General features: G+C 40.5%; 1 protein-coding gene across 1 annotated transcript; it reads right to left on the minus strand.

The window, feature by feature from the left end:
- Positions 1-1,807: 1,807 nt before the first annotated feature.
- Positions 1,808-26,623, minus strand: gabra4 (gamma-aminobutyric acid type A receptor subunit alpha4). Its single transcript, XM_030739003.1, is given in 10 exon segments — positions 1,808-2,344; positions 4,813-5,069; positions 15,723-15,875; positions 16,343-16,486; positions 23,894-23,976; positions 24,517-24,737; positions 24,947-25,014; positions 26,295-26,413; positions 26,536-26,560; positions 26,563-26,623. Coding segments are annotated over 10 exon segments (1,668 nt in total).
- Between the last annotated feature and the right edge of the window lie 584 nt (positions 26,624-27,207).

The raw sequence follows: 27,207 nt of genomic DNA on the forward strand, positions 1-27,207 counted from the left end.
CATTCTCTTCTCTCACGCCATACAATAACAGCTTCCTGCTGTGGCACAAGCGCACCAACCAGGGAGCAGTGCAGTGTGATGTACATTCACACAACCAATAGAAATGCAGAATGACAGAGGGGCGGTCACATATAGTACACATAAAGACCACTGCAAAAAAAAAAAAAAATGATGTAGTTTGGGCAGAAAGCAGCGGCTAGCGCAGCACAATTTTTAAACTGTTTGCTCAGCTTGGAGGTCAGCACGGCACATGCTGCTTTCTATGTATGTGAACGGGCCATTACTCTCCCAAAGCTAGGCACTCAGATTTTTAGTAGAATCTTTTTCTGTCTGGTAATAAATTATAGCTGCAGTAAATTAGGTGTGCACTGAAAGACTGAAAGAAATTGTTCAGTCCTTTCAGTGCAAAACTGACAACAACAGCTAAATATCACTAAATGTGATCTTATTTGCTGATGCCTTTCAACCAGGGTGATATCAATCAGTGACAATGTTTTGCAGCTTTATCAGTGCATCTACTAGTTTGAAAAACTAATAACTGTGTACTAAGCAACCAACAGCTGTGCTTCAGCTAACAGGAGACAAAATTGAATCCAACCTTCAAAATGTGCCGGACGTGTTGCATATTTGCTGCAACTTGATGCTTCCCCATGAAGAGCAATGAAATGTTTTATGCCCCAAATGAAAGCGTATGGAAACCCATTTAGGAATGTGCACGACAGCAGTCAGATGTTCAGATGTTCTGTTTCTTCCCTGGAGCCGCTGCTGAGTCACATTCTTTTGTTGAGCATGCTGAAATGTCTCTAAACAAACAACCAGCACATTATTTTATTGCCACGATAGTCTACTAGCAAATGGCTTTGCTTTCTACTCCCTGTATGTTTTCATGCTATGGCTCTTTTTTTTTTTAATCACTTACACAATCTTTGTCTGCTATTTCGCAATCTGTTACAGCTGGAAAGAAGCTTAAAGCCTACTGTTACATGAATTAATAACTTGTCTTTACTATTTTCTGCCCGACTTATCCACAAATTTCATATTCGCTATTTCAGATTAGTTAATCCTTCCTGTATAAGAAAGATGCTTTGCAAGTTGGTACTGTACAGGAGAAGCTTTTCATGGTTGATCAGGTCCTGGCCAAAGCTCCAGACAGCCTGTTTGAGGACTGTCATTCTGACCAAATCCATTTTAGTTTCAAACTTATTTGGCCAGCATTCAAGGATTTTTTTTTTTTTTATTCTAAAATCCCTGAACCACTACCAAGGTCAGATATATTAACTTTGCAACCTCTAACCTGCTGGCACTAAAGTAACAAGTCTTAATTATTCAAAAGGAAGTAAACTGTATTCATTAAATATAAATCTGTTTATCCTAATAAATTTATATATTTACACTGTTGCTGCAGTTGAGTTCAGAACAATGGCACACACGTCCACGTATCTTGCCAGGTGCAGGGTACAAAAATAGGAAAATGAAAAAATCCCATGCTTTATCTTCACTGAAGGCCAAAAGAGATCAGTTGAAGCCGATGAGGACCTGTACAGTCAGATGAAGCACGATGTAATAGAAAGAGGACAGTAGCATACTCCAGTGTGCAGGTGTTCCTTCTTATGTTGAGTCAGGTATTTCTAATTTTGTTCAGTTGTTCCCATGCTTGCAGTTTTAGGACCTCAGGAAGAAAAAAATAAATGTATTCTGAAGTGCTTTATGGGCACATTTTGTTCATCTGTTTGGCAAAAACACTTTCTTCTTAATGTTCATAAACTCCAGCAATCCTTATTGACTTCCCATGTGTTAAAAGAAATGTCTAGCCACCTTTAGCCACCATTGTGTCCTTTGATAAGTAAACCACCCAATAGACCATGTTAAATGCACCAAACGACACAGGGAAGAGGATCCGTGCATACTTGTCAATTTTACTGGTTCCACCCATACCAGCAGTGGTGGGCTGGGAGCACGGCGTCTGCTTCGGCTCCAGTTTGTTCCCCATCATCTGGATACGCTCCAGCTTTGGCCCCAGCAGATGCTGCAGAGATGAAGTGCTGGCATTCTGCTTGCACGGCGTCCCCGCCATCACGTCTGGTGTAGAAGCTGCAGCCTGGGGCGTACTCTTCACCAGCTGCGCTGAGGAAGACGCCACACTGAGCAGGCTCTCAGACTTGGGGCTGGAGCGGGACAGGGTGGAGGAGCTGCCATTGGCTCCACCGGCCAGAGGCCGCAGCGGCCTTCCTCTCCCTACTCCTGAAATGTTGGTGGTGGACTGGGCTCTCTGTTGACTGCTCGACTCTTGGTGGGGGATATAATTCATGCGCTTTCTCAGGTTACCATTGGTATCAGGATTTTGCTGCGAGAGGGAAGAACAACAATATTTGAGTTAGGTCGATAAGAAAATTTACTGATACTGACATTTTTATAAGTTCCTTTTGTTTTAGTTAAGGTTTACAGCCTGGAGTTCAATTCATTTAACCAATGTTAGCTGCACAACTCTACAACCACATACTGTAACCGAGATAACTTGTGTCTCTTCAGCCTTCAAAAACTTTGAGCACATAAAATTTCAAGGAAAAGATAAGCTATTTTTTTAGCTGTAATATTTAGGACTTAGTACACGGTATCATTAGTAATATTTAATATGCTAAGTAGCAAGCTAACTAGTTAACTACCAAAAGCTAGCCTCAATTTCCTTCCCCAAGGCAAAGAATCTGTAGGGACACACAATTAGCTTAACTATGTCTTCTTTGGTTAAAAATGTCTTTGGACTGTGGACACAGGGAGAACATGGAAACTCTACAAAGAAATAAAAACCAAAGACCTTCTTGCTGTGAGGCAACAGTGTTAACCATTGTAACACTTAATGACAATATTGGACAAATCCAATTGGAATTCTGGATTGAGTTAAAATTTGAAGGAAACAAAATCATCAATTTTTAAAATTTCTCCCTTCTTCCTGTTTGAAGGAGTTTGCAGAACAAGTAAAGTTTACTTGCATTTCCTGTCTAAGAAATATGCCGGGCAGCACAAACCTCATCGTATCGATCTGATCACAGTCCCCCTGACACAGATGGCCTTCAGTTGAAGGCGCATGATAGACTGTGTGCAATACAGATGTCACTTACCACGGCTTTCACTCATTTCACACAAGCTTAAGACAGAAAGTAGGTAGCACCGTATCAGGGCGGTAATGCAGTGTAGCGTCAAAGGAGCTTATCCTTTGAAAGTTGATGTTTTCAAGCAGAGAGAGTGTGATGCTGGTACTAAGGCATTTGCAGAAATAATCCACCAACACCACCACCAACACCACCCCCACCCCTTGAATTTGAAAGGATCCAATGTTATTGTGTCCCATGAGCAGCAGAGGAGGAGAGTGCGTGTGGATAGTGGAGTTTGCCTTTCATCACAGAGAAGGTAAAACGCTGAGGAGCTGGAACCCTCAACACACCCCGACCCGTGTGCCGAGCCCTCTGGTAACAGGACCTGCTCTTGAGGAAGAGAGTATTCATTTTTCCCTCCTGGTGCCAGAGCCCTCCTGAAACCTATACAGATGTAGTCGGACTGCGTTGCCATGGCAACCTACTAATCCATTGAAGTGCTGTTGTCACTACGCTGCATTCAGGCATGATTACACCACACTGGGATTTGGGCCAAAGGGAACAACTTAAAGTAGTTCCTGCAAAACCAGCATATGTATTGGTGGGTTCTGTCAGCTTCAATGATCAGTTAACAGTTGATCTCAGTTGAACTCTTTAGTAGATTATGCAGTCTGAGAAAAATGCACCGCACGTGTAAGACAGTGTTTATCCAGCACCACGAACAAGTTCTTGTGGTTACATAAAAGCATTGTAATACATTCATCATATCTGACTTAGAGCTTTAAAATAGCTTCATGGTACAGTCATGAATTCTGATTCTCTCCATATGTCAGTTACCATGGTGTCAATGTAATTGCAATAAGGAGAGGTTATTAGGAGGAACTGAACACGAGTTATTGATATAAAGAATTCAATTAAGCTATTTGGCAATTAGACTCTGATAGGCCATTGAAGTAGAACAGAATCCCAACGTGACAGGAATTAGGGTAGGACCCCCCGGAGTCTAGATGCTGGTGGTGGTGAAGATAAAGATGGAGGCTTGGATGGAACACTGAGTGACTTGGGTGAGGTGGCAATATGGAGGAGGTAAGCGGTGAGTATGCATAGTGGAGGCTGATTGGCTTGAAGAAGGTGGGCAGAAAGATGATTGGACTAGAGCAATGATGTCAGCTTTGAGTTTGACAGCATGGGAAAGCAGAAGTAATGCGAAAAGCTCGTAGAATTTCAAAAGAAAGGCTCCACACCTTGAGACTCGTCACAAACAACTGTGCTGTGAAGCTGTTTTCAGACCCATCTTTTTTTTTTCCTCACATTTTTTTCTGTCTTCTCCACACCAGAGTCAACATATGAGCTTCTAATTGTTTACATGAACAAAAGCTACACTTATCCAGGAGAATCAGAGAGTAACAGGTATGCAACATTTCAGGTGTAATGTTTTACTAAAATATATAATAGTTGGTTTGGGGATAGCGTTGTATGTCAAGAAATATGTGTGTTACTAAAATAATTGATAATATCTCACAATACTTCTCTAGCTTTCCTTAACACCCTCTGAGCAGGAGTGCAGCTGACAATCTTCATGTAGGAACCACTTCTAGTGATTCAAAAGTGTAGGCTAAAGGCCAGCTGCAGTAAGCACATAATATGAGACATGCTCTGTAAATGCTCCTCGAAGTAAAGTGTGATCAAATTATTGAGCCACTTTGAGGGAAACAGAAATCACCTGCAGCACTTCCTCCGTGTCCTTGACCTTGACAGGCGTGGATTGGGGCACCGGGGGACATTTGGCCGGCTTCTTTTTGGCCCGCTCAATCTGTGCATTGGTGAAGTAGTTGACAGCGGCAAACTCAATGAGGGCGGAGAAGACAAAGGCGAAGCAGACGGCGATGAACCAGTCCATCGCAGTAGCGTATGAGACCTTGGGGAGGGAGTGTCGAGCACTGATACTGAGTGTCGTCATGGTCAGGACAGTGGTGATGCCTTGGATGTTTTTTAAGAGAATAAAAACAAAGAATATCATCCACATGAGCCTGTATCAAAGACGGAGTTGACACACATTCATTGTTATTGAATCAAAGCAGATAATTAATCTGAATTTGTCAGAATTTTAATGTACCGTAAGTAGAGCTGCAAAAATATCTGTCTCCCTGGAAAACTTCACCACAGATTAGCATGAATTTTAACATAGCAGATATGAATAGAAAATAAGATGTGTTCAGTAACCCATATACATTATGTTGCTCTCATCAGCAGATTTCATTAACTGAAAGCAGAAGGAAAATTAACTATATAAGGACCACATGAAGCATTTGGCCACTTGAACACAGTCAGCACCTTAGCACTGATTTGGAGTTGAGATACATGGAGGACGTGTCTGGTCAATAATACAATTTTTCTAATGTTGCCTCTGACTGAAAATCCACTGTGGTGGTGTACAAAGTGCAGGCTTTCAACTTTAAGGGCTTTAACAAAAGTATTCCATTAACTGTTTAGGAATTACAGCCATTTTTATACACAGAAACCAAGTTTCAGAGGCTCAACAGTAAATACTTGGGTGAAAATCCTATGTAATCAATGACTGCCTGAAGTCTTGAACCCATGAATATCGCCAAATGCTGTTTCCTCCCTTGAGATGCTCTGCAAGGCCTTTACTGCAGCCACCTTCAGTTGTTGCTTGTTTGTGGGTCTTTCTGCTCTCAGTTTTGTCTTCAGCATCTGAATAGCTGTGACTGTCTTGACCAATGAAGAATATCCCATTTGCCTGAGATTTGAGAATTCATCCAGTTACTCTATCAGTGGTCAATCAATTAACACTGGTGACCCGGTTCCACTGGCAGCCATAAATCCTCATGCCATAACATTGGTCTTTTTAAGAATGTACCAGAATTGATTAGGCCACTTCCAACATTTGTACTATTTCTGTGATAGGTTTATTTTGATTTTTCAGCCTAATGATGGCCTCCTTCACTTTCATTTTGGCATCTGTTTGGACCTTAGATCGAAAGTTCCAGCTTCCAAATAGAAGTTTAATACTTGGAACCAAGTCCATATCTTCTCACTGTTTAATCTGTCGTAGAATAATGAAGGAACAGGCCTCATCTGGTCATGAAACTGCTTGTCAGTCAGTTGCCCAATTACCTTTGAGACTCTGAAAATGGGCGACTACTGTATGTATAAATATAGACAGTTAACAGTTCATGCAATACTTTTGTAAAACCCAATGAATTAAAGCTGAAAGTCTGCACTTTAATCACATCTTGTCTGTCTGATTTAAAATCCACTATGGTGGTGTACAGTGGATAAATTACATTTTACAACATTTAAAAAATTTAAAACACTTTGTCATCGTCGAAAAACTTATGGACCTAACAGTATATACTTGATGACTGTCAAAGTTGAGATTAGTTTAACTTGGTCACAACAGTTATTTTGCTTTCATTCCTAAAAACCACAGAATTTTATTGTTATTCCATGACCTGTACTCACTGCATCGCTGCTGGTCTCTTTCTAACTTTACTTCCTCTTATGTCGATGCTGTGTATCCTCAGTACTATTTTTTAAAAATGTCTTTAGATTTCATTTGTGATCCTGCTCCTGTTAATTTACCAATAATTTCTTACACCATAGTCCTGCTAGAGATAGTCAACGTCTTCAGTGCTTTATGTAGCAGATGAATTTAGACATCTATCAAAATTCTGTTTGTTTTATCTAATCCATAGTCAGCACTGCGCTACCTCCAAATACTGTTTGTATAACTAAAACTCTAGTAGACATCAAATTATGTTATGCCACTGTGAGCCCGCAGTTGCCTTAAGTATATTGCATAAACACTGGTAACTCTCAAACTGTGGAAACAATGCATGCAAAAGGAGGTTATACATCACAGAGCTGGAGGACACATTGACCGAGGCTCATACAGACATCATCCCAAGACTGAATGTCATGTGTTCCTCATTTATTTGTCGCTGTACTACCCAGAGAGGGTCCATAAAAATAAAACAAAACACCTGTCTGGCCAGCACCCAAGGTTATGCATGGCTCCTACAATAACAGAAGGTCACAGCATAAGCCTGTAGCTCATCACTTGCCCTTGGTACTATTAACCAATAGCAATAATGGGATTTGGAGAAGCTCCCCTTCATGCCAAAGATCTGGAACAATCTGTGTTGCACAGTCCTTACCCAACAGAAATGCACGTCTCCTTTGCCCGGATGTGACCGCTATATAATTACCTGTCAATCAAAAGCAGCTAGATGACATTGATAGGTGAGCTGCAGCTCAAGGCCACAGACTGAGGACAATACCCTCTAATAGAAAGCTTTTCTTAACAAGACCAAAAACTGAGACAGTGGGTGTTTCCCAGCTATTAAAATAAAAGCTTTAGCAGAAACATTTCACTGGCTGAGGAACTGATTATGTATATAGTGCAAAGTACGGTGTGTATCGCTGAAATAAGAGAAATTATCCAGAAGCCATTATTTCACCATAATTACACTTGGTTTGGGTACTTATTCTTTCCAAAAGCTGCATGAGGAGACATTTTCTTCATGCCGGTTAATAAAGCCATGAGGATATTAGTTTATAGCAAGAAGCAGAAAGAGTAAAGGCATCTGCAAAACAACAAGCACAGTGTATATCTGAAAATACTGTATGGACTGTTACTTAAGCAGCTAAATAAGAAGATACAGTAATTTTTATTAATTAGTATGATTCATAGGATAGCCAGGCTATCTGTCTTCACCTGATCCCCTAATGAGGTTTTGCAGTCATGTGACTGCACGTGACAGCTAGTAACTTGTCCACCATTTTCGACATGTGACATTGTAGGGTCAAGTGAATAAGGGGGCTGCGACTATCTGGCAACACCTGGCTAAGGAAAAATGTGTATTCCCAGACTGGATGGCGAGTGGTTGCTGGAAGTTGATGCCAGTTGCTAAGGCCTTAGTCACACAGGCCTAGAGACTGGTTAGTGACCCTGTGGCCACTACTGTTCGCTAGAGAAAAATACATATTCCACGACAGGTTGGCAAAAACCTCCTTTGGTTGCTAGCCATTTACTACGGTTACCTATATCTGCAAAGAACATGTACATGCCAACTTTTCTCCACTTTTTTTTTACACTCACTAGCTACTCTGCAAGTGGTAGTGAAACTGTGAAAAGTGCAATAAAAACTGGAAACAGACACCGTTTACCTTCAAAGTAGAAGTTCTGCCTTTGAAGCATGTTGGCTGCAGGGCTGAGACAACTTTTACTTTGAAGGTGAACAGTCTCCATTTCTGGTTTATGGTGCACTTTTTCAAATGTTACTGCTGCTCGACTAGTAGTTAGCGCGTGTTTGCAGACAAGTTGGCATCTTCCATACAAACTACAGGCGACCGCACCAATCTGCTCGCGACCAACACAATCACCAGGCGGTTTTTGGTGCAGCAACCTCTTTGCACTCATTTCATCCAGAAACAGCCACCAACCTCAAAGAACTACTCTCCAACTGGTCAGGGAATGCACATTTATCTCTTGTGACCCATGGTTGTATCACGCCAAACATGGCTAGCAATTCTCAAGCAACATGGGCATGATGTCATGAGAGAAACCTCTTAAGCTAAGCTAATGTTCCCTTGGCTCCACCTTCACAAGGAAGATATCCTGTAGAGCCATAATGTTATGCATCTTCATACCGTAGACCCAACATGGAATTACACTTTGTGACTTCCATGACTATTAGTGGCTGAAAACTCTCATTTGAAACAATCACTGTAGTTGTTACATGTCAAAAGCATAGAAACTCATCACTTGAGGCTTTAAATGACAATTTTTTTTTAATGTACTTTTTATCTTGACTTTTCCATTTGAAGCCAAGAAGCTCCAACTCTAATCCTCTCGCAACTCCTGTTTGTCTCCCTGACAAACCGCTTCTTTCAGGCTCAAAACAGGTCACTGCAGTTGAGTCACAGAGGCAGGAAGTCAAAACAGAGTGTGGCTGCAGGGAATAAGAGAAAAAAATCCAAGCACCGACCACCTACACCCACACATACACCCGCGGATAACTGCAGAAATCCACTGTCTCTAAGGCGTAACTCATGCAACAATAGTCGTGCTGCTGTGACGCCTCTGTCATGCCGGACAGCAGCAGGACTGTCAGATGCATTGCCTGTTGAAGAAGAGCCGCATTGATCCTCTGGTGTTTTATTACACTGTGCGACACTCAGAGGCATTTGTACTGAGGGCCACACAGCGCCATTTTTTAAAAAAGTAACTGCACAGTTGATGGCAAAAGCACACACTGTATCAAATGAATGGTTACAGGTGATGCCGCAGTGTGCATGTCACCATTAAAACCAAATGGGGGATGTTTGTTTGGTTGGTGACTCAGTATGCTGGCACAGTTTGCAAGCCAACAAAATACCAGTTAATACAATTAGAGGGGACGTACAGATTTTATATATCAAACGTTAACAGGTTCTGGACAGTACTACTGCAGCCTTGTGTGGCTTTATGCAGACTTCTGTGTGGCATCATGAATGGTCCGTATGTTAAATAGGTTGAATAAATGTGTTAAATAGGAATCATTAATCACCACTGACACTTGCTTTTCTCTTAGTCAGTTAGTTATTAGGCATGGTGATGACTTAAAGCTACATCTTGAAAGTGATACATATCAGAACTACTTTCAAACAGAGATGAGTATCAGTGCCATTATCTTTGAATAGACAACATGTCTATTGTCACCCACTAATTAGTCTATTCTAGGGCAAACCCAAACAGTTGTAGCAAGGGAGTATGGGTAGAACGCAACTGGGTCACAGGCTAAAAACTGAGGCTAAAAGCAGGTTTTGTAGCACATCTATGAGCAGCCAACACACAGACCATTGTTTGTTATGTTCAACTCACCCACTTCTCTTTTAGAACAGATTTTGGGCTAATTTCATCCAACTTTCCCTTCCATCGGGTCTGGCTTGTGATCACTTTGCACCTTCATTTTACCAAGAATTGTAGCAGTTTTACAAATCACTGACAGAACTGGAAAAAAAATTAGACACTTTCTTCTACACAAGTCTGACCGACATCTGGTTATTTTCACAGTTGCACACAGCCACATTATTATTGTGTAAGAAACTCTCCATCCATCCGTTTTCTTCTGCTTATCCAAATCAAGATCACAGGGGGGCTGGAGACTATCCCAGTTGTCATGGGGCAAGAGGCAGGATACGCTCTGATTAGGTCTTCACAGATGTGTAAGTTATCCATGTCACAAGCGTTAATGCACACCCACAGAATTAAAGACGCTGAATTTTGAAACGCCCTTATAATACGTCGGTTGGGTCCTTTCCTCTTTAGCCCAGGGGGTGTTATATTCTTTTCCCACTCATTTCTTAGCTCTGTCCAATCTAATTCAAAATGAGCATAAATTTTTCAAACAAGCAAGAAAACAGCATTCTGCAACAGCACTAAATTAATGTGCATTCTAGTGAGGGAAATAAGTATTTAATCCCCTATTGACCAGCAAGAATTTGGGCCAAGTATATTATCCAACAAAAGTTTTACTGGCAACAACTCAAGGATTAGGACTGCACAGTTAATCAAATTTTAATCTCAATCATGATTTTGGATTCCCGCAGTTAAATGAACATGATCGAGCGAAATTGAAAACAACAGAATGCAAAGCAAAAGCAACTCAAGCGCTCTCGAAATCAGTGCCTGACCACATGCCTGCATGTGCCAATCCCAGCTGTTCCCTGCACCGCACAGCTTGAAGCTTCCTGAACTAGTCTGGATGAGCAACACTATATTAAAAGACAGATATACAACAAAATTCAAACGTCTGGCACAGCAGAAGGCGGAGAGCTGGTCCCTCAAAGCCGGTTCCTCGAAGGCTTCAGGAAAATGGTCAACAAAAGATTTTATCCCCTCCTCAATTATTTGTCCAAAGAGGCAAAACCTGCGCTCTACGCAGAGCAGGGGTAATGTAGAGGGATCTCACAGCTGTCGAGTACTTTGCTTTGAGTTTTATTTGCTCCATTAATGAATACACTAAAAGCCTTTATTTTTTGCTTTTAGGAGACGTACTTACGCCAGATGAATAAACACCTTGTTTGTCTGCAAAGATGTTTTAATTAACAGAAATGTGCAAAAGTCAAAGCAGTGCCCTCTTAATTTAATTTTGTGTTAAGTTTTGGTACATTTTTTATTTATTTATATTTTTTTTTTCCCTCTAAGAGATGCACTGGATTTAGGTAAATGAGGAGGACTGATTTTATTTTGCTGCAAACGTTCGTCCATTAGCAGCAACGTTGCACAGTGTGAATGTGAAAGCACATTTTAAGGTCCAATAAAACATTTTTGTCTCTAAACTCAAAGAATAATCAATCAACAAATGATTGTGATCTAAATATTGATCAAAATAAAAGGGATTATCATTTTGGGGCATGATCGTGCAGCCCTATTAAGGATTAATAGTTACTGGGCTACCTGGGCTCCTAACCTGTCTACATCTTCAACCTCATCACCACAGAAAAGCTGTCTGAGTACATCAGGGGCAAGATTGTTGACCCTCATCGGGCTGGAATGGGCTACAAGCAAGCAACTGGTTGAGAAAATGACTGTTTGTGTGATTATCTGTGTCATCTTTCATGTGGGTGAGGGTGTGTGGGGGATATGTGGTTACTACACAAGATCTTGTGAGGGATGACCTCAGAACTGCATGGGAGGATCTTAATAATGATCTCAAAACAGCTGAGACCACAGTCACCAAGAAAACTACTGTATTCCACTGTTATGATTTGAAATCCTGCAGCACCTACAAAGTACCCCTGCTCAGGTATGTCTGAAGTTTGCTAGTGGACACCTGACTGATTCTGATGAGACCATAATGGAGTTTGGAATGCTGGTTATGACCCTAAGAACGCATCCTTGTACGAGAATGTCCTTCACTCAGCCTGACATTGAAAATGCATCATGGGTGGCAACAAAGGAGTGGCTCAAGAGGAAGCACGTTAAACCTCTGAGGCCTAAATCATCACTGATGATGATCCCACTGCTAACCCTATGCAAACAGAATATGTAATTTTTATGATTTGTTTTTTTATTCTCCCAGGTCTTTGCTATCAGGGAACAAAGAAAATATTTTTTACTGACACATCAAAAACAATTGAAACTTTTTCCCATAAAGTCCATTTTGCCTTTCTTAAATATATAGGGGTTAGAGCAGGGTCACTATCAGTGATAACTTGTTTGGGATTTATACTTCTGTGTTAAATCTACACCATAAAACAACAAAGCCTTCTGAAACCCTGTGCCATAACTCTGTAATCTGACATGCACCTTGCTAAAAATGTGACTACAACTTGCATCAATGCCAAATGAGACAACTATGACTGGCCCATTCACAGCTGTTTTCCTCTTACACATTTCCGGCTACTTCTTCCTCATCTGCAGCCACTTTCGTATCCACGGGAATAGAATGGATCAACTCGGAAAGAGAAACCCCAATGCCAGCTATCGTTCTAGTGGCAAAACTGCAGAGCAACATTTCCTATGTTGTAGATTCTACATACACTCCTGATCAAAATCTTAAGACCAGTCAAAAAATTGCAAGAATTTGCATTTTGCACTATTGGATCTTAAGAAGGTTCTAAGTAGAGCTTCACAATGCTAAAGAAGAAATCGGCACAAGAGGCAAAAACTTTTGAGCAGGGAATTTATTGAAACCTGCATTTACACTCAAACATGATTTTTTCAGCTGTCTGAAAAACTGATGTCCAGAGAGCTGATTGCCATCCATCCCTAAATGTTCTCAATCGGATTTAGATCAGGGGAACATGCAGGATGGTCCAAAAGAGTGATGTTATTCTCCTGGAAGAAGTCCTTTGTCAGGCGGGCATTGTGAACTGCAGCATTGTCCTGTTGAAAAACCCAGTCATTACCACACAGACGAGGGCCCTCAGTCATGAGGGACGCCCACTGCAACGTCTCCACATAGCCAGCTGCTGTTTGACGCACCTGCACAACCTGAAGCTCCAGTGTTCCATTGAAGGAAAATGCACCCCAAATCATGTCTCTTGCTCCAATTTCTTCTTTTAGCATTGTGAAGCTCTACTTAGAACCTTCGTAGCCCCTTAACTGGCAAGGGCCCGGTGACGGGCCGTTTGTAGTCCCTTTTATATGGCAGGCTAGACCCTCCATTTTTATTGACACGTCATTCGGCCAATCATGTAACTGGCTGCACCAAATCACCTGACAAAGCTACGTGACGCCCTCTGAGTATTATTGGCTCTGGGAAACCCATTTCTTAACATGATTGGCCGAATGAGGTGTCAGTCAAAATGGGCGGGTCTAGCCTGCCATATAAATGCACTTCATTCGGCCCGCGGACCAGACGCAGCCGATTAATAGGCTATGAAATGGGTTGTTCAGAGCCAATAATAACCAGAGGGTGTTATGTAGTTGTTTCAGGTGATTTGGTGCAGCCAGTTAAGGGGTTAAGATCCAATACTGCAAAATGCAAATTCTTGCAATTTTTTAACTGGTCTTAAAATTTTGATCAGGAGTGTAGATTAAGCACACATTCAAGCTTAATAATTTAAACACTTAAGGTCATTGAATCGTCTAGCCAGTCTCTGGACCTTAGTCCAATGGAAAACCTGTAGAGAGAGCTGAAGCTTTGCCTATTTAAGCAACCACCATCTGCAAAGACCCGATGACCAACTATAAAAAGAGTCTGAGAGCTGTACCAACAACCAAGTACTAAATCATAAAATACACATTAATTTGTAGCAGTTACAGGATGTTTTTGTCTACTTGTTTCTTTATAGGGGTTAAAAGTATTCAGTCAAATAGTCAAATATTTCATTTTCTCACTGTAAGCAAATCAAATTAGGTGGAAATTAGGTTATAGTATATATGAAAAGATGGGCTGACTATAGTTCTAACAATAGATCATACATAGAGTGACAGTGGAGATTGGCTCACAAACAAACAGAATAACAGTCTGGTCTTCTAAGTGTAATGTGACTTTTAGCAGGGCTGGTAGTGTTACCAGTGACCATGAGATTCACACAAACGCCACATGACCATTTTCTCATACAACACAGACCAAATACAAACAAACAAATGACTGACCCATGACTGACATTAGGAAACCAGATTAGAGAATGCAACACTGAAAAAGGGAGCTTCCTACAGACTGTAGAGGATGCTTTTTTGATTCTCTGTTACTTTGTATTTGTCTTATGATTCAGTCACACTAGAGTCATAACAGGACAGCAACTAGGAAAAATCAGTGGTTGCCCGGTGATTGCACTGAATTCAACCTGGTGGAAGGTAACCTGTCTACCTGCCTACTCAGACTGACTGCAGTCACTTTCAGACAGATTGGCAAAGGTTTGCAAATAATTGCCATCTAATATATATATATATATATATATATATATATATATATATATGCAGATTGCCAGTCTTCACAATCACTCTGAGTCAGACTGCATCCATGAACGCAACTCTGGTTGTCAACTGGTTGTGTTTTGTTGTTTTGAAGTCAAATCTACATCCTGCAGCAGCTATTAGGAATTTCTGAATATCAGTTTCAGATCTGTGAGGTTCTGGCTGGACTCGAAATGTAAGCAGTTAATGCGAATTTCTGTTCATGTAGATGGCAACAGATTTGTGATTTTGGCAGATTTATCAGATTTAATTGCTGTATTATCACAAAGAGTTTGCATGTAATTGCTTGCTTGACAAACTGATAGCACACTGACTCCATCTAATTGCCATTTTATCACCATCTTAGTGCGTTAAAGTTGTGGATCTGGTCCCCGACTTTGAAGAAATCATTTCAAAGGCAACGGCACCGTGAGTTCATTGCACAGTCACAGTAATTTTTGTCACCTCATGGGCTACAACCACTGTTTTCCCTGGTGTGACTGCAGCATTATGGAGGTGCTGCGCTACCGCTTTAACCTGGTACCATGTGAGGAGTTTGTCCACTGAACACAGGGAGACGAGACTGCAGCCAACTGCAGACAGACTGACACTCAAATGCCAAAGTAATCTGAAGTCACTGGGATTACTCACAGCATTACTGAACTTTGATTATAATTCCTTAAACTACATGCTGTTAAAAAAATAATTAGTACCACTTGTACTAAGCATTGTATTATTTTATTTAGTGTTCAGATTTAAAAGACCTCTGATACCTGCATAGAATAAAATTATTGGCTATTATTTTAGTTCAGGCCTAAATCTGAAAACATCATCAGTGTGAATAATCCCGCATGCCTGTGGTTTTAAAAAGAATAATTCACTCAGGAAAACCCTGTCTTTAACCTATCTAATCAAAAATGTTTATTTCAACCAATTTCAACCACATACGCATCATTACTTCCTGTAGCTGCTATTTGAGCCAAAATACTTTTACAGAATTACTCAAAAGCAGTGAAAATGAAATAGAATAGGCTCCGGTTTGGAAAACAATCACTTCATGTTTCCCATAATCACCACGTGCTGAAGCATCGCAATGTTGTGTTGACTGAAAAGACACTCCAGCTCTGATTGTTCTGTTGGCATGCAGGCACCAAATAAACAGAGAGAGAGGAGCCAGAAAGGCAGTGCAGCATGAGGGCTGTGTGAAGTCTACGTACCGAAAACTGTGCGCGCTGGGACTGATTCTTTATTTATCCAGAAGGACACTTGGGAGAGGATTACTGTCATTATGCAGGGGATATACGTCTGAATCATGAAGTAGCCCATTTTACGTTTCAAGTGGAAGTAGACCGTCATCACCACATATTCACCTGGGGGATCAACAGGAATGAATTAGTTTCATTAACAAAGAATTTGAAGTTGCAGGCTGACAGATTTCATTAATGTAGCACCAGACAGATGTCACTTTTCATCATTTTTTTTTCATTTCTATATTCTGTCCATTTGCACTCCAGTCTAGCTTCCTGCTGCTAAAATCTTTTTGTTTTTTGTCTTTCAGTATTTACGTGAGCCAACTGGCCCTCTGAAATGTCTGACTGTCATGTCTGTGCAAGTGTCAAAACTCCATATCCTTCCAATATGCAACGCCAAAGTCTCTCTGGTGGAAAATACAGTGTAGACTAAATTTTCCAAGTATGACTTCATATAATGCACTCAGACAGCTGTGGCTCTTTTGTAAAAGAAAGAAACGAACAGCCATCTTTGTCTCATTATTCCTGAAGCATTCACTGTAACTCAGTTGACAACGCGGGATGGTGACAGGATGAGCAAATCTCACCTGTGATGGATTTAATCGTTTCACTGGAGACCGTCTGGCCGATGAGATCATACTGAACGAGGCTGGAGGACTCTGGAGGGACCTCCACTGAATGCTCAGGCCCTTTGGTCCAAGTATAGATCATCTCCGTTTTAGGATAGGCATCTGTGGGCAGACGGCAATGCCACGCCAACATGAGTCACTGACTGTAAGCTGTAAGCAGTGCAGCATGAAAACATAAGATGCTCAGAAGAAAGAAAAAAAAAAGCTCTTTGTGTACTGTAAACTGTTCATGTGGGCACATGATTTTAACCATAATAATCATATATCATTATTATCAGTATGGATTTCTTTTGCCACCATCCAGCTAGTTGATGAGTTTGTAGATAGCACCTTCTCCCTATTACCACCTTTTTCCTTTCCTTTCCTTTTTTTTTTTTTTGGATTGTCATCTTCTCACTGTTTGCATATGTGATAAATGCTGCATCCTTTGGCACTTCTGGTTTTGTTTCTCAGATAATGGGGTTGCTATTCCTGGAACAAATTCTGCATGTTATTATGTAAAAGTGCATTAAACCAGAAACCATTAGGACTGAAATACACATTAGTTATTCTGTCTCTTGTCAACCATTTTAGATATTTATATTGATGCTAAACTGCATTCACTGAAGCGGTGCAGCAACATCAGATGTCATTTATTAGCCGGCCTTTGTCCGCCCGTCATTTCCCAGTGACCTGGTTACAGTGAGTTTTTTTAAGTTATTCTCATTTCTTTGAAAACACAAATATCTGGAAAATAGGTTGAACCTCCGGCTCAGTGGTTTGCAAATTGTAGGTTAAACTCACCTGCTGGGGCAGAGAGTCACCAGCGGTGTGTGTGGACTGGACTGGTGCTTACAGTTAGGTTCATAAGTTTTTGGACATCTTAAGTATAAAAATGGCTGTAATTTCTTAGTGGTTGATGTAGTTATGATGATGTCAAAACCACTGTGGTGGTGTACAGAGGCAAAAGAGGAAGACAACATCAGTATGCAGACGGGAGGAGCTGGGGACTGAACCATCAGCCTTTCGATTAAAAGACAAGCCACTGTACCTCCTGAGCCACCCCAAGGGGTGGGTTGCAATGGTTTTGGATGCCTTAGTGAAACAAAGCTGAATTAATATACATGGGGAAAATAAACTCGTTTGTTGATGCTATTTGTTTTTATCTTGATTCACTAAAACCGAACTGTTTTATTGATATATTACTGATCAAAAAACGTGGGGCGTGAACTTTTTTTGAGTTCTAAAGGAGGGCTAACTGCAATAAGACTGAGTGCCATTATTTTATTGCCTGCATTAGTAAAACAAAAAGATAAATGATGATAATTGTTATCTCTATGTCACTTTGTCAGCTGATAATTTTTGAATATTAATAATATTCAATGTGAGTAGATTATATTATATATAAGTACATTAATTAAGTCATGTCCATAAATGTTCCTGCATTTGAGGGCTTTAAAGGGTGCTTATTTCCAACTGGTTGCGCTTATTCTTGGACTCTACTAGAGCAGCTTTGATTGATTCATAACTCAGAATAAGCCTTGGTGCAGCCCCTCATTTTATCCTCTGCCTGAAACAAGAAATTGGGGGAAGGCAGCGGCGGATTGGATGCCCTTCTCAAAACAGAAAAGATCAGGTGGGTGGGGCTTAAATGTCTCTATGAGGGATATCCATTCCCACTGACATCACACAAATTCAAGTGTAAAAAAAAAATTAAAGTGAGATTTTACATACAGCAGTCTAAATGTTTGGTTCACAGGGCTGAACTGCACACTTGCTGACATTGTTTGAAACTTTAGCCATGCCTGATGTGAGTATCCAACTTTCTGCAGGATAGACTGCTTAACAATTTTATTAGACCACCACCCAGTGTAAGGTTTATGCCACAGCTGCCCTAAATGAACAGAACAGGTAATCACCATAATCTTTTTTATCTTTCTGTAATGGTTAATCCACCAGCAATCAAAATGACATTTTTGTCATTACAATACAATTATCACTGTTATCCATGAATTTACTGTTTTACAAAAAACTGGAAAAATAGTAAAGCACATTATTATTTTTTTCATTAAGATACCAAATTTATAGTTGTTTACTTGTATTCCTGAACAGAAAAATTAGTGGTTCAGTGTTACGCTTGATTCATTTCTGACTTCTAAGAGAAGTCCAGCTCAGATTTGGGTATAAAAATGTGAATTCAGTTTATTTTCCTAATAAATGATGATATAATTTTTAGTTTTAAACAAGTTTTTGACAGCTTTCTAAAATATCTGTTCTTTCTTATTCTTATGACAGGTGGTCAAATAAACTCGTTAAGCACTGTATGACAGAAAATAAAAACATAACAGGTGGAAATCACAACTATTCATTTTTTCTCTAAGAATTTGATTTGCAAAAATCAGGCCAAAAGCCTCTGAAGCATCAACTTCTTTTTTTTTTTTAACTAGCAACCAGCAAATTAACTCCTCACCTCAACTCAAGCATGTTTAATCTACTAATTTACAAGAAGAATAAGATTTCAGTACCATTTTTTTAATTGTTGAACATACCATGAAATGAATTATGTCTGAGGTTTGTTAAATTAAAAAAAAATGTATGATAACACTGAAACACTTCCCCTGCTTCCCCTGAAGGTTTTTTTTTTTCCCTATATGCTCACTGGTGAGGTTGACCAGAGTGTGTGAATGCAAAACAAAATGCCAGTTGTCTTGGCCTGCCACTCCCTATGGGACTCCATATCGGCAGGATACCAACTGTGCTGCCAAAATGAAATGACTCTGGTGTGTCATGGAGTGGAACGCAATGCCTGTGCACACAAGTCCAGATGGAGAAACAGAAAAGGAGATGGAGAGAGAGAGATGGAGGAAAAATGAAGGCAGGGCAGACACCGAGAAAATTAGCATGCGCACACGCGCGCACGCACACACACACACACACACACACACACACACACACACACACACACACACACACACACACACACATGCACACACCAGCTATGGAAAATAGCTGCATAGGTCTGTGCTATCCCGAGGCAGAGGAAGGGATTCTGACCTTTCCTTTGCTTCAGGCCACATCAGATCCATGGTTGCTTCCTCCTGACTGGAGGCTAGCAGCAGCAGCAGTGCAGGATGGTGAAAGGACGAGGAGGAGGGGAGAAGGATGACAATAACCGAGGAATGTGAATTTGTCCTCCGCAATGTCACCAGATTGGGTAATTGACAGCGGGTGTATAAGCAAACTCGTCTCTTCCTTTCCTTTCTCTTGCAGATGTAATCTTCAAATCGCTGCTCCTCTCTGATAAGATGCAGCTGCTCTTTTTGAGACGCTCCTTTATTTGAGATAAGTCATTTCTGCTGACCAGTAGGCCCACTGTGAACACTGGTGCTGAGTTGGGCATTCATTGTTCACAATGAAGAATGAAATGTTTCATTATTAAGTAATAGCATTCAGTCGCTTTCTGCTCAGCTCCTTAGCGCTCCTTTTCCGCCAACATCCATTTCAGTACCAAGAGGAGGAAAGTGGCTTTATAGACGGTACCAGGACACATTTTTTGTCTTGCTCTTCCAGTAATGTTGAAAGAAGGTTTTTAGCATCTCAGAGAGGGTTAGATTTAAAAAAAAAACAAAAAACAAAACAAAACTCTGAGATGATACTGGTCTTTTTTTTTAATCCACTCTGGTTAATTTAGATTAGCAGAAAGCTCTGACCCAGTCTGAGTCTGAATGCTTTCATGGTAACTATTCCTTTTACAATGCTGCTTTTTTTTTTTGTCCTCTCGCTAGTCACTTCAGTTGTACTAGAGTGGATTATAACTGATTTACAAGATAATCATACTGGTCAAAACTCTGCCTTGTTGTGTATTACTTGCTCATCGTGCTGCACGAGTAATGTAGGAGTTCTTCTGTGAAATGAGACCAGGACATAAACAAGTAAAGAAACAGAAGTGAGTTATTTGCTTACAGGTCTACTATAACCCTAAATCTTCAACTCAATAGGTAATGGGAAAACTGTACTTACTTATATGTTTTACATTACCTATCAATGAAGCCAGATGATGCACATCAAATAGTTAAACTGCAGGAATGTCTTAAAGACATTAAGGCCTGGATGACCTCTAATTTTCTGCTTCTAAATCAGATAAAACTGAAATTCTTGTACTCAGCCCCACAAATCTTAGAAACATGGTGTCAAACCAGATACTTACTCTGGATGGCATTACTTTGGCCTCCAGTAACACTGTGAGAAATCTTGGAGTCATTTTTGACCAGGATATGTCCTTCAATGCACATATTAAACAAATATGTAGGACCACTTTTTTGTATTTGTGCAATATTTCTAAAATTAGAAACATCCTTTCTCAGAGTGATGCTGAAAAGCTAATTCATGCATTTATTAATTCTAGGGTGGACTATTGTAAGTTGTTATTATCAGGCTGTCCTAAAAGCTCCCTGAAAAGCCTTCAGCTGATCCAAAATGCTGCAGCTAGAGTACTGACAGGGACTAGAAAGAGAGAGCAGATTTCTCCCATATTGGCTTCTCTTCATTGGCTCCCTGTTAAATCTAGAATAGAATTGAAAATCCTTCTCCTCACATACAAGGTCTTGAATACTCAGGCCCCATCTTATCTCAAAGACCTCATAGTCTCATATCACCCCAATAGAGCACTTCGCTCTCAGACTGCTGGCTTACTTGTGGTTCCTAGGATACTTGAGAGTAGAATGGGAGGCAGAGCCTTCAGCTTTCAGGCCCCTCTTCTGTGGAACCAGCTTCCAGCTTGGATTTGGGAGACAGACACCCTCTCTATTTTTAAGATTAGGCTTAAAACTTTCCTTTTTGAACAAGCTTATAGTTAGGGCTGGATCAGGTGACCCTGAACCATCCCTTAGTTATGCTGCTATAAGCCTAGGCTGCTGGGGGGTTCCCATAATGCACTGTTTCTTTTCATTCACCTTATTTACTTTGTTTATACTCCACTCTGCATTTAATCATTAATTGTTATTAATCTCTGGCTCTCTTCCACAGCATGTCTTTTCTCTCCCCTCAGCCCAACCGGTCATGGCAGATGACCGCCCCTCCCTGAGCCTGGTTCTGCTGGAGGTTTCTTCCTGTTGAAAGGGAGTTTTTCCTTCCCACTGTCGCCAAGTGCTTGCTCATTTTGACTGTTGGGTTTTCTCTGTATTATTGCAGGGTCTTTACCCATAATACAAAGAACCTTGAGGCGACTGTTTGTTGTGATTTGGCGCTATATAAATAAAATTGAATTGAATTATATGTTTTACATTGCTGTGACATTGTCTTCATTTTAAAGTTAATGAAATTGATTACTTCTTAACTGACTTGAACCATGTTAGAGATTAAAATAGTATAAAGTATAATTTTGGAGTGCTGATTTCTTTTGTGTATTTCTGCCATTGTTGTGGTCCCTGGGTCTAGGATCCAAAGTTTTGAGTTTTATGTCATATTATAGTGTTTCCTGGCTTGTTTCTTTATATTTAAATTCTTAGGTTTTTGGTTCTTATCTAGTTCTGTTCATGGGTTCGGTTTATATCGTATTTCCTGAGTCCTTGTTTACCCCTGCCTCCCTTAGGATTCCGAGTCTGGTTTAATTTTTGTCTCTGTTTTTGGTCTCTTATCTATTTTGTGTCTAGTCAGATGCAGTGCCTCAGTATTTAGTCCTTTGTTCCTGATATCTTGTTTAGACTTTGCTCTGTGTTTAGTTTCAGTTATCCGAGTTCTTTTTTTGGTTATAGGTTGTCAAATCCCATCCCTCATTTAGCTATCATGCTCCCCCTGTCTTCCTTTGCCTTGTCTCAAGTTTTTGTCAGTTAGTGATTCTATGTTTAGTTACTTCCTATTTTATTTTGTTAGTCTTTTGTCTCATGTGTACTGTTTAGTTTTGCTCCCCTTGTCTGTTTCTCCCCAGTGAGTTCAGTTGTGTTCCTTGGTGTCCCAGCCTGATCTGCATTTGTCCTTTGTCTTTCCATGTTTCCCTGCCCCCAGTCCTTCTGTTCTTAAATTAACCCGTCTTCCTGTTTAATTGTGGTAACTGTTGTTTTCTGTGGCTTGTGTTATGTTTACTTCCCCCTCCCTCATTATGTCTATAATCAGCCGTGCATTATCCCGTGAGTGTTTCTGTTGTCTTTGTCTCCTGTTATTCTTTGTCGTGTTGTCCCTCATCTATGCTGTTAGCTCCCTTGTACCTCGTTTTCCCCCTTGACTCTGAGTTTTGCATTCCTGACTCCAGTCCTGGAGTTTGTATTTTGTATGTTTTGGAAAATGCTTCAGTATTAAAGCTGCTTTTTGAGTTTAAGTCCTGTCTCCTGAGTCCTGCATTTGGGTCCAACTCTGCCTGCCACACAGCCGGTACATGATAGCCATAGTCTGCAGTCGTTCCTTAATATTGCATTGTCCAGAGTGGGTGTGTTGGAGAAATTCTGGGATTGCATCTTCAAATTAAAGATGTTAACTAAAATTTTATGCAAGCTCTGTCATACTGAGTTAAGCTGCTCAGGTTGTGTTTATTGATTTTCATGTTAGACTGGCAAACTCGTAATACAACGAGAACACACAAGAGCAATGGATAATGATTGTGTTTAAATATCACTACCTGTTTTATTTCATTTGAAAAGTTATACTTACTTGCATCTTCCGAAAGTAATGGAATAACAATGCTATACTGCTATTGTGTAATAAAAAAATGAGACTATAAAAACTATCTCATATTTTAGTTAACATATGTGCATTCATTTACGTGTAATCATATAATATGGTATGCAATCAATATGTTTAAATTATAAAAATCATCATTTTAAGTTCATTAGCTTAAATTAAGGCAATCAGTCACCTTATTATTATTTTTAGCTGTACTAACTTAGGGGGTTAAAATTACTCAGGCACAAATCTTCACTGTGATAATGATTCATTAATAAAATCGTTTTGACAAAAAGGGGAGGAGCAGCAGAGTTCAGTTTCTGACAAAATGGTGTTTTTAGAGTTGAGTCCTCTCCCTCATTCAGAGGAGTATTAGAGGTCAGCAGTAATCTTACATGCACGTGACTCTTTGGTTTGTTTTGTCCTGTCAGACCAAATCAGAGGTCCTTTTCCTTTTTTCATCATGCAGTGGAGACAACACATTGAAAGGAAGCTGACTAAAGGGGTACCAGTTATTTCCTGCCATGAATTAGAGATATAAAAACAAATTCATCATGTGTTGAGTGATGGATGGATGGATGGATGGATGGATGGATGGATGGATGGATGGATGGATGGATAGATGGATGGATAACATCTGGTTTACTCAGATCACATTTAGTTTCCTTTTCCACATGTCAGTAACTGTTGTTTATCTATTTGCATATTTTCACACTTTTTCTATATAACTGAAAATTTGCTTTTGTAAATTTCTTGCTATCATTATTATTTACTATTTTACTAACTATATATTTAGCAGTTGTAAACAAGCAGCTGTGTGGGTGTCAATAAAGTTTTCTTATCCGGATGTCACCAACTCTCACACAAAGCACTTACAGCTGCCAAACTTGAGAGGGCATGCATGTGCATCCATGGGGAAGTCCACAAGCTTCATGGGACACTCGGCACTAATCGTCAGCCTGTTGCAGAAGAAGAAGAAGCTTAGGACCAAACACATATCAGTGAGGGCTATCTTTTAAAACTCCTTTTAAAACTTCTAAAATCAAAAACTCAGAAAAAATAAATTACCACCTACTCAGTTCTATTTGTTCGGGCTTTAGTATTTTAAAACAAAACTTTATGATTAGCGTGCACTTTTAGATCACAGGTCAGTGCCAGATTCTTCTGATCCTCATATTTTTAAAAAAGGCAGAGGAAGAATTATTCAACTGCTCTTATGAACGGATGTGAAAGTTTGGCATCTGCACTGCCTCCACACAGCTTTGTACTGTGTACACAGCGAGTCTGGGTTTTGATTTCACAGGAAAGCTCTTTCATTGCTTTATAACAAACAAAGTCTGTCATCCCTCCTATCCCATTTTAATGAGCAAAAACACTAAAATGAGAACACAAATATGTGAAGTGTAACTAACACAATTAAGCAGTTTAGCCAGATGCAATAATTAGACATGGTTGCAATTTGGGGATTTGAATATTATTCAACAAGTTAATATGAGTACCTCATGGTGTAGAGGATGGTGCCATTCTTCATGATTCGGAACAACCTGTTGGGGGCCGTCATGTTGTGGGCAACTGACCTCTTGCCGTTCCTGAAGAAGGTGTCTGGTGTCCACACCTTAGTTACCATCAGGTTGTTTAGCCTCAGAATCTCTATCGGGCCCTCGTACATCAACCTCCGATCCACCCACATCTGGCGAAAGAACACGTCCATTGTGTATTCCTAACATCGCAAAATCACCAAAAAAAACTAAAAAAAAAAAAAAAAAAAAAAAACCTTGGTTGAGTGGCACTTTCCAAGCTGTACAGCAAAATGGTCACTGAGCTCAGTATCTTCTGTAGTTTGGAACCCCATTTGGAATAAAGTTGTGTCAAAATGTGAACAGAATTAAAACATAAGAGGCATAAAGAAACATGAGATAGGATAGGTACCATTTCAACGTCTGAGACAGGCCCAAAACTTGTCACATAAATGTCAGTCTTGACCTCAGTCACAGGACCTGTTGAGATAATGAAACAGACAAGTGTCACATTTAATGACCATTTCCTGGTGTAAATCCTTCAGTGTCACAGTCACAGAAGGACAAGAGTCTTATTCACGTTAGTTTGTCGGGGCTAAAAGGCCTGCAGAAAATTATTTCTTCCAGAGCTGTAGTGCCTTCGCTCCTGGTTTCATTTTCTTCACTGCAAAGAGAAGCTACAGTACGCCTGCATGTGTGAACATCTCTGCTGACAGGCTGCTTTGCACTGTAAACCAGCAATGAGACATTTCTTTTAGAGCACGGCTGCAGAAACCCAAATCTGTACTTTTACAACTTGAATTGTGCATTAATCGTTTATCCAGCAACATACACACGATTATAAAACCACACTCACTCAAATGTGCCAGCTTAAAGGCCTGCCTTCAGTGGGCACAACTAACAGGCTTCTGCGCAATTTAGCATCACCAAGGTTGTGATACACTCAGCCACAATGCTGTATGTTACATATGGAAATAACATAAAACATTGTTTTTTTAGAAACACATCTTGCATGCCCTCAGCTTTCTACTTCCCCCCATCCTGTTAAAGGGTTTCAGTAAGGACTTAATGTTCATTTGACTGTCTAAGGTTGATTTTTTTGTTTAGATTTTTAGGTGTGCAAATAAAAGTGACTGCACTTATATGGGATATTTGGTGCTCCATAGACAGTCACCTCATGGCTTTTTTGTTAAAAGGATGTTCTTCCTCCCCACCATCAAGTGCTTGTTCATAGATCTTTTGGGGTTTTCTCTGTAATGCTGTAGGAGCTTCACTTTGGAGTATAAAGTGCCTTGAAATGACTGCAGTTGTGAACTATCTAAACATAGTACACCTAAATGGACATTTTTAAGCTCCCTCAGCAAGTGAATTGTTCCCTCTGCTCATTAGGTGTGCTTCAGAGGTGTAGTATGATTACTATGGGTGGAACTGACTTGATTTAAGCAGACTAATAGGGTGTTTTGTTGCTCAGCAGTGAGTTTGCATCTATCTTTAGAGTGTATTTATGTTCCCTTGTATAAAAAGTCCAATAAAAGGCGAAGCTCCTATTGCTCAATAATGTGTTTAGAGCTACATTGCTGCACTTATTGATGTGTTTTACTGTAATATGCCATAAAAAGTAGCATAACTTATAGAAGAAATAAAATTCCATCTGGTAACTTGAAGATTCGGGAGATTTCCGAGCCGTCATGTAACCGATATAACTACTTTTCTTGCGGAGAATGCTCGATTGTGCGCAAAAATCGCATATTTCGAAATACCTCCGAATCCAGGTCGCAGCCTGTTGTCATAGCCGTCCAGAAGTCGGTCCAAAATGCGAGTAAAATTCTCCGGATAGATCCTTTCATCCTTTCTTGTCTGTGCAGAGATTTTCTTCACACTATGAAGAAAAAAAATCGGGATACTTTAACTTGAGAGCTAATTTAAAAAGAAGAAGAAGAAGAAAACATGGTGTCGAACTGAGCCGAGCGGCAGGTTTCAGCACCACGGACAGAGACTCACCAAGTCAGCAAAAAGAAAAAGTACAAAGGGTCCGAGTAAAAGCGGGGCGCATCGCTGTCACCATCTCCTTCTTCTTGGCAGTAACCATCCTTGCATGCCATACTTCAAACCTCTTCACATCTCACCACCACCACCACCCCCACCAGCAGCAGCTGCCTGTGTCCCGGGGAAAAAAGGAAAGAGGAGCAATACGCAGGGAGCGACACAGGGCAGAGCGGCGCAGAGAGGAGGGAAGTTGAGAACCTTTTTCTCCCGCTCCTGCAGTCTCTCCGCCAGGCGCGCAACACAAACTCACACGTGCACACACACACACACACACACACACACACACACACGCACGCACACACACATACACACACACACACACACACCTTCACCCCGAGCCCTGGTCACCTCTCGTCCGGATCTAAGCTGCTCTGCTGCTGCCCAGCATCCAGAGAAAGAAACAGTCTTTCCTCTCTCTCTTCTTCACTCTGTTTGCTTCAGTGTCTCACTTCTTTCTCTCCCTCCTCTCCTGCTTTCTTTCTCCCTCTCTCTCTCTCTTCTGTTTGCCTTCTCCTTCTCTCTCTCTCTCCTCTCTCGCTCTCTCTCTCTCTCTCTCTCACTCTCTCTCACACACACACACACACACACACACACACACACACACACACACACACACACACACACACA

The sequence above is a fragment of the Archocentrus centrarchus genome, chromosome 10, assembly GCF_007364275.1.
Source record: "Archocentrus centrarchus isolate MPI-CPG fArcCen1 chromosome 10, fArcCen1, whole genome shotgun sequence".
Taxonomy (NCBI): domain Eukaryota; kingdom Metazoa; phylum Chordata; class Actinopteri; order Cichliformes; family Cichlidae; genus Archocentrus; species Archocentrus centrarchus.